The sequence below is a fragment of the Echinops telfairi genome, unplaced genomic scaffold, assembly GCF_000313985.2.
Source record: "Echinops telfairi isolate 266 unplaced genomic scaffold, ASM31398v2 ScPeMD7_7424;HRSCAF=8462, whole genome shotgun sequence".
NCBI lineage: Eukaryota > Metazoa > Chordata > Mammalia > Afrosoricida > Tenrecidae > Echinops > Echinops telfairi.
In genome coordinates, this window is record NW_022111324.1 from 20,681,755 (window position 1) to 20,690,332 (window position 8,578).

Below are 8,578 nucleotides of genomic sequence, written 5' to 3' on the forward strand. Positions count from 1 at the left end.
TAATCGATTTCCCCTTTCCAATCCATACTCCCTCTATGCTCCCAGTATCACTTCTCACACCACTGGTCCTGAAGGGATCATCCACCCTGGATTTCCTGTTTCTAGTTCCTATCTATACTTTTAAACACAAACTTTGTGAGAGATTTTTCCTTTCCATAGAATACCAGCATGAAACCTGAAAATCTGCAGTAGTTTAATTTGCATAGCCTCTTTTCTTTTACCTACATATAAAATCTGCTCCCTTTATTCAGCAGATAGTTTTTGCTGCATCCTGGAAGAACATATTGATAATTAAATAGAAAAATGCATGTTCCAGGGCACTATACTGCTCATTACTTTGAAAATGTCTGGCTGTGTTGTAGTGACCACAGTGAATCTTTCTGTGGTGATACTAATTACACCAGTCATGTTGAATAATCACCACTGGAAACCAAGTATTTGCCTTTTGCTGTTACTGTGTGTAAGCTCATCCAGTATCCTCTGTGGTTGATTTCTTCACTGAGCATAGGGTTGTGTGTATCAGGACTTTTCCCTGATGGCTGAGTCCTCTAGTGCTTTGGGCAATTGTGAACATTTGCGGACCACCAATTGTTTAGTGTTAGCACTCTGTTTAGTCTACCTGGCTATCCTCAAGGTAAGGGGTTTTACTGGTGAATGTTTCAGTGAACATTAGAGTAAATGATTCTGTGTGTCCTGGCTTTCACTAGAAACTTACTGACAGTGTCTTCATAAAACTTGCCTGATAATGATACCACATGAATGAGCTCTCAATAATATGTAGAACTAGAATTGATGTCTCATTCAGCACTGTAAATCAAAATGCCTTTTAAGATCTTTCTGAAATCATTGTGTGAACTAACAACTTACTACAACATACTCTGGAGACTAACCTCTGTGTGTGTGTGTGTGTGTGTTTTTCTTTATGATCCTTCAAGGTTTTTAGTCACTTGTTTTGGTCCTCAGTGTTTTATATCTTAACTTTTTTTCCAGGATTGGTGGAATTCTACATCATATGCCAACTACTACAGGACCTGGAATGTGGTGGTCCATGACTGGCTGTATTACTATGCTTACAAGGACTTTCTCTGGGTGAGCCCTGGAGCCCATTCCTCCTCGCAGCAGGTCCCGAGGACAGAGGGCGAAGAAGCTTCCTTTGTCCCTCTGCCTGGCTGGGGTGCCTTGTGGTTGGCAGCACGGCATGTAACCACTGTGCCCCAGGGCTGCTTCTAAGCAAGCAGCAAGACTGTTGTTTAAGAAATGAAAATGCCTTTTAAGAAGTGGAGAAAGTGTTTAGAAAGTGGAAACACTCCAGTGTGTTCAAGCACAGCTCTTCAGTCAGTAATGTATAGATGCTGGAGACATTCTTTAGAATGCAATTTTGAATCTTCTGACTGAAGACAAGTAAAGGCCCTAGGGTTTCTGAATTGTTTTCAATTATGTAAGGGTCACATTGTTGTGATGCAGACACTTGATTTGAGTGCTAGCTCTGTCATTTGTAATCATAATTTCACATACACACAAAGCACATTCTTTACTGTTTTTTTTTTTTATATTTTATTATTTTATTTCATTTTCTTTCTTAAAAAATCCCATATGTTTTTGTTTTTTTTAATTAATGTTTTTTTTTTTTCTTTTTTAACTTTTTATTAGGGGCTCATACAACTGTTATCCCAATCCATACACACATCAATTGTGTATCTTTACCCTTTCTAAGCAGTACGTTTGTTACCTTTTTTTTTTAAATCTGATTTTTCATCATGGCTACAAGTGTACAAAGTACAAGTGTACTTTGATATTTCAAAAAATATTTAATATTTTTGGAATATAGATTGTTCAACATCAGTGTGTTTGTAAAGACCTCATCTTTACTAAGCGACTCTTGTAGTCAATCCTTGTGCTGGTAAATTATAAACCCAATATGATTAACAGCTGACTTTATTTAGCATGCGATAGTTACAAGTTTATATCGTTCATGTTTTATGAGCTTTTATGTTGTTTCCGTTCCCTTAGCTGTTCACAAAGAGGTTCAGGTCTGTCGCCATGTTGGGTGTCTTTGCTGTGTCTTCCGTCGTGCACGAGTACATCTTGGCTGTTTGCCTGAACTTCTTCTACCCAGTGCTCTTCGTGCTCTTCATGTTCTTTGGAAGTGAGTGTGCGCTGCCAGGAGCGCTGCTGCCGCCCTAGCAGAACATCGAGGGTGCGGTCGAGGGGAGGTGATGCCGAGGAGCTCCGGAAGAAAAGGAATTCTTGGAAATCGATTGTGGTAGCAATTGTATCATTTTGATTGACGTGATTGAGCTATGGAATGATATGATATATATGTATGAATTCCCAATTTATTTTTTAAAATACACATAATAAAAACATCAGAACAAAAAAATACATAAATGAAGTATACAATCAATGTAGAAAGGTAGATGGTACAACTCTTCAGTCTACTTAGAAGGAGCAAAATTAATTAGGTAACCCCTTGAAGGCTTTTGGTAACACTCATTTGTTACCCCTAGATCATGAAAACAGTGTGTATGGGCAACTCCTTACGGTGTCAGTGTGCACGCACACAGCCCAGGAAACAGGCCGTTTTTAGTAGGAATCATATGAATGACACCACAGAATGTATTTGCCCTTGCAGAATATTCTCTGTTAATTCATTGATTGATAAGCTTCAACTATTAAGTGATGTCAGCATCCGAGGGTTCTCATCTCTGGATTAATTGTTTGGATAACTTTTTTTGGTGTTCTTCCTAACTTTAGTGGCTTTCAACTTTATTGTCAATGACCGTCGGAAGAAGGGGATTTGGAACGTTATGATGTGGGCGTCCCTTTTCACGGGTCAAGGAATCCTCCTGTGCTTTTATTCTCAAGAGTGGTACGCACGTCAGCATTGTCCTCTGAAAAATGTGAGTACTTGATCCTACTGGATTGGAAAAGTAGCCCACGTTCTCTTCTTGGTGAGAGCTGACGGATAATATTGAGAAGACTGTTAGTGGAGGCTAAGATGAACTCATCCCGAGGGGAGAGAAGTAGAAGGGAAAGCATTAGTTTAGGATCTGGTCTTACTTTCTGTCCTTGGAATAGTTTTTCTTCCTTTGGTTTTGTTTACGTTGATCTCTCCACTGGCTTTCTTTTCTTTTTCCTGCCTTGCAACACCTGCCCCTCTCCCCCTTTCAAAGCTCCCTCCCTAGTTTCCTTTTTATGTTCTGAGACGTAGGTGTTCTCCAGGATTTTTCTCAACTGTATGTGCTTCTTCCTCACTTCTACCACCCACGTGTCTTTTTTGTCTCCTTCCTTCCAAATTAACTTTGTAGAAGTGTCCAGACCACACTGATAAACCTAAGGTGCTGTTTCCTGTGACTCTTCTCTGTTTTTGTTTCTTTCTCTTTCATCAGTCTCGTTTTGTCATAGTTTGACTTTAAGCTTTGTGCAGATGGCTTCTAAATGGAAATCTTCAGTCCTAATACATTCTCATAAGAATTTTGGCTCTTTTCATTTACCTGTCTCATGAACATATAAAGTAAGTTTGAACTGTAGATAAAATTACTGACCATATTTTGAACTGGCTGCTTATAGCTTTAGGTTCACAGAAATCGGTGGTGTAAATGGTTGATGCCCTCAAGTTACTAACCATGATACTTGGGTGCTTCAGGTCCACCCATAGGTACCTTGCAAGAAAGGCTTGGCAAGCAACCCTATTGAGCACAGTTCTGCTCCGAAATTCATGGAGTTGCTATGAATTGGAATTGAAACCAGGGGTGGGGGGTGGGGCAACAAAGCTCAGTACGTAACATCTAACACTCCTACTTTCCCGGCCATAAGGAACCCTGGTGGTCTGCTGGTTTCAGAAGCAACTACTAGCTGATTGGTAGTTTGAGCTCAGCCAGTGGCTCCAATGGAGAAATGCACGGCAAAATGCTCATGTAGATGACAGTCTAGAAAACCCCATTGAGAGGTTTCTGCTCTTGTTACGTGGCTTTTCTCTAAGTCAAAGACCACTTGATGGCTCACAGCAATACCTCCTCAAACCATACGTAACTTGCACACGGATAAACTATTCTTTCTCTTTTTTCCCCCTTTGTAGCCCACATTTCTGGATTATGTACGACCACGTTCCTGGACTTGTCGTTATGTGTTTTAGAAGCTTGGACTTTGTTTTACTCTTTTTATTTTTTTGTCACTGAAGATTGGTTGTTCTGCCTGATTGTGGGCCGGCAGCTACTTCCAGCGGCTCCTGAAGTTCTCTGTGTTTTGGGACCACTCCAGGCTTTATAGATGGCTCACTCCATTCCAAGGCCACGTGAAACCGACCTCTTGGAATCTTACTCACTTAAGCAAAACTTTTCCTCCTCTCTTTTGGTAGAAGGGAGACTGATTGCAGAGGCAACAGCAGAGATAATGACAAGGTGCCATGTTTTATCTGCTTAAGCCTAGACAGTTATAACTCTGCATCTTCTGTTTCTAGACTCAGTTACCCAAAACATGAAGAAATTGTTCTAATTACCTCTGATTGAAAACTTTTTTCATGAACACTGTTGGAATGTATGCTAATTAAATGTAATTGAAGAAGAAAACGAAATCATTTAATGTGGAATTATTGTTGCTTTATAACTATAAAGAGAATGTCATCCATTTTCCAAAGATAATCTTGTTATGATTTCTATAGTGCAAAAATGTTTCTTTCTCCTTGGGGTCCTCAGATTATGTAATAAGGGAATCAAAAGGGGAAAGGGTGGGGGAAGCAGCACAAGAGAAAGAGAAACATCCTCTTATAACTTCCAAAGTAAGGGTTTTTCAGAGCCAATGATATATTTAAATTGTTTTTTATTATGGAGCTTGTATGGAAAGTAGGTGCTCCTCACTTTTTTTAAGATAATAAAAAACGCTATTTAGAAATATCCTTTGGTACAATTATGTTGTCTAATAAATATTGAGCTAACTTGAATTATTTTGCAGCCAAGTTGCTCTGAAATTTAAGTATTTTCCACCTCCATTAATATTAGAATGACTACAAATGATACAGAAGCTGGCTTCTGTAATTACTCAATTATTATATATATTTTTAATTGTGTTGGACTTCTAGGGAAAATAACATAGGATTGTTTCAGCAAACCTATTGCTTTTTGTTTCCATGTTACAAGGTGCTCATGCCAATACAGTGAGGTGTGTCAGAATTTTTTGTACATGAGTGTTAAAAAGATCAAACAGTAGAAGAGAGCAGAGGCCGTGTGATTCAGTTTTCCATCCAAAGCCAGGAGACTTAAGAGTTATCCAAATGATTATTACTTGGGACAGCTAGCTTGAAATGTGTCTTGATATTCTAATAGCCCTACTGTAATCAAATGCTTTGGGAACTCTTTCTGTATTTCTTAAAATTCGGATAAGTTATGCAAGAAGATAAACAAAATTCTTAAATATTTGCAGGTTAATTTGAAGCAAAAGTACCTAGTCATTGTACCTTTGCCTCTTGAATGTAGGCAGTTTTCAAAGGGGAATCCAACCTCAACAGACACTGAACTCAAAGGTGGTTCTTTTTCAAGTATGCATACATTCTCAAGCAGTAATGTCTGTCTAGTGTCATGTAATGGAATCAGAACCTTTTAACAAGACTGCTTTCATAATATGGCTTGTAATTCCTGGCATTTTTCTTAAAAGTTAAAAGCATTTGAGTTAAAATGGACTCAAAACTACATTTTAAGTAAATGAGGAATTTGAGAAAACAAAGTCTAATAAACATAGTCATCAATTACTATGCTAGTCTTTTGAAGCAAAATGATTTCTGTATAAAATTGTGGTTGTCAAAGAGTTCTTAGGTCTCTGTTTCTGTTATGGATGCCTATAAATGTACACTCCTGAGGTTTTTCACTGGTGATTCTGACTGCTGTATTATCGGATTGTTCTACATTCTTTTCTTTTAAAAAATCTCATTTTCATTTATGTGTATTAGTGATTTTTCACCCCATAAGATTTAAGCAATGACACATTGCATCATATTAAAGGAGAGATTGTTTAGAATGCAGAGACTTGTCAGATTTTCAGCAACCCATAGTAATCTTAAGAATAGCCACTTTTGTGAATGAAGCTTACTTTGATAGCCATAAACTTATTACTAACTACTTCTAGCAAAGATATCTTTTTACACCATCACAGACACTGTGAACAAGTGAAAACTTGAACTAAAATACTCTTGCCAACATGTTTTAAGAAGGCTCATTTATTTTTAGTATTTTGTGTGAAATTAGCTTTATTTAGAAGACAGTCCATTTTTTCCTTTTGAAGGTGAAATTTTCTTTCCTGTAAAAAGTATTAATGGCAATAGGCACTATCTTATTTGCATTGTCCAGAGAACAGTGACGTAGGTATTTCACTCGCTTAGGTTGGTAACTAGGTCTTCTAGTTACTTTTAGGTGTGGAATACATTTGTTAGATGTTTTTATCTCATTCCTGGATAATGAAACTAAGAAGGAGTTTGTTATTGCTTGTTGATGGATTAAAAATAGTACAATTGCCCAGGTATATTTGCTTGGCTGATGCTAGATTTGATTAGAAAATAAGAGCCCATTTTTAACACCCTAACATCACCATTTACGAGTGGGAAAAAGGGGGGCAGTTACTCCCCTCTTTTTTTTTTTTAAGATCATTTTGGGGGCTTTTACAGCTCTTAAAACAATCCATACATCAATTGTATCAAGCACATTTGTACATATGTTGCCATCATCATTTAAAAAACATTTTCTTTCTACTTGAGCCCTTGGCATCAGTTCCTCTTTTTGCCCTCCCTCCCCCACCCTTCCACCCTCATGAACTTTTGATAAATTATTATTTCCATATCTTACTCTGCCCACATTACTGTTCGTTCCCCTGGGGTAGGGGGTGGTTATGTGTTGATCATAGCATTCGGTTCCCCATTCACCTCCATCTTCTCCTTATCCTCATGGTATCGCTACTCCCATTATTGTTCCTGAAGGGTTTATCTGTCCTGGATTCCAAGTGTCTAGAGCTCTTATCTGTACCATTGTGCATGCTCTCATATAGCTGGATTTGTAAGGTAGGACTGGGGGGTCATGATACTGGGGGGAGGAAGCATTAAAGAACTAGAGGAATGTTGTGTGTTTTGTTAGTGCTGTACTGCACCCTGGCTGACTTGTTACTTCCTTGTGACCCCCTCTTCGCATTGATGATTGTTTGTTTGGGTCTTCTGACCTTCCCCCTCTTTTAACAACTACGAAGTAATGTGTGATACTGGCACGTTAAGAAAGAACAATGTTTGACATTCTGTTATTGCAAATTCAGATTATGTTGCAGAATTCATTTAACATAGGTACTTTTACCATAATTAAAACTTTTATGGTTGCCTGAAAAACTGAAGTAATGAAAGAGACTATTATGTATTTAAAATGTGGTTGTTTGGACCACATAGCCTAAAAGATCATTGATGTTGTGAATTTAAAATTTTTGAATATATGATATTATGAATTCTTTTTTGAAGAAGGCTCTTTGAGTGCAAGTAACTTTGAAACAGTTTGTTTTGTGTGTGTGTTGAACGATAGTTCAGGTAAATTAATATGACTACTAACAGAACAGCATGATACAATAATGAAAACTTCATTATGGGACCTTTTAAAAATATTGTTACAGTTGAGCATGTAAAACAGATAAAACATAACTGCTTCTGATTCAGACTAGGAATAGCAGGCGTGGAGCCCTTCCTGCTCAGTAACCCAGTCCTCAGAAAAAGACTAGTCCAACTTCTGTTAAGATAGCCCATACTTGCTACCAGTGTGACCTTGGGCAAAGTCACTTAGTATGTATCAGAGCTACAGTTTTCTTCATTTGTAAAATGAGGTGTTAATAACTACCTCGTAGGGTTGTTATAAGGTTCTGCCCTGGCAGATACAGGGACTGTTTCCTGTATAAATTGAAAACGCCTATTTCCTCCATAAATTCTTAATCTCACTGGCTTTTTTTTTTAATGGAAAAACATCGAATCCTGCAGTTGCCCATGAAATAGGGGTTTTGTTTGTTTTTAACACTCTCAAGATGGCCTTGATAGATTGAGTCACTCAGATGAAGCCACATCTCTGCTGAGAAGCTGTGGGCGGGGCAAACAGCGGGTGGCTGTTGTCTAGCAGCCGGCGTGTGCTCCTCTACACCCCCTGGACTCCTGGATGGCCATAGACCAACAGCAGACACCGCTGACTCACAGCGACCTCATAGGACAGGGTAGAGCTGCCCAGTGGATTTCTAAGACTAACTACATGAGTCGAAAGCCCCGTCTTTCCCAAGGAGTGGTTGGTGGTTTAGAACTACTGACCTTGCAGTTAGCAGCCAGACTCAGAGCCACTATCATATATATATATATATATGTATATGTACACACACCTTGTGGGTATAGCACACAATACCTATTCCGTTTGCATGTTTATGTAGGTTATTGTTATTACTGTTATTGCAGGATATGTCTGAATTGTATTTACCTCTCTAGTCTTGAATATGTGTCTACCCTCTAGTTAGTGGTTTACCCTCCCTCCCATCCCTGGTAACCATCAAATGATGTATTTTTCTATGTGTGAAAACTAATTTC

At 38.4% G+C, this 8,578-nt stretch overlaps 1 protein-coding gene across 1 annotated transcript in view; it reads left to right on the top strand.

The window, feature by feature from the left end:
• The window catches only part of SOAT1 (sterol O-acyltransferase 1), a 48,098-nt gene extending 42,171 nt beyond the window's left edge, over positions 1-5,927 (top strand). Inside the window, exons 12-15 of the mRNA XM_004706700.2 lie at positions 991-1,089; positions 2,011-2,146; positions 2,755-2,900; positions 4,079-5,927. Coding sequence (XP_004706757.2) covers positions 991-1,089; positions 2,011-2,146; positions 2,755-2,900; positions 4,079-4,135 — 438 coding nt within the window. The 3' untranslated portion in view covers positions 4,136-5,927. The remainder of the gene's footprint in view (positions 1-990; positions 1,090-2,010; positions 2,147-2,754; positions 2,901-4,078) is intronic.
• The last annotated feature ends 2,651 nt before the right edge of the window (positions 5,928-8,578 follow it).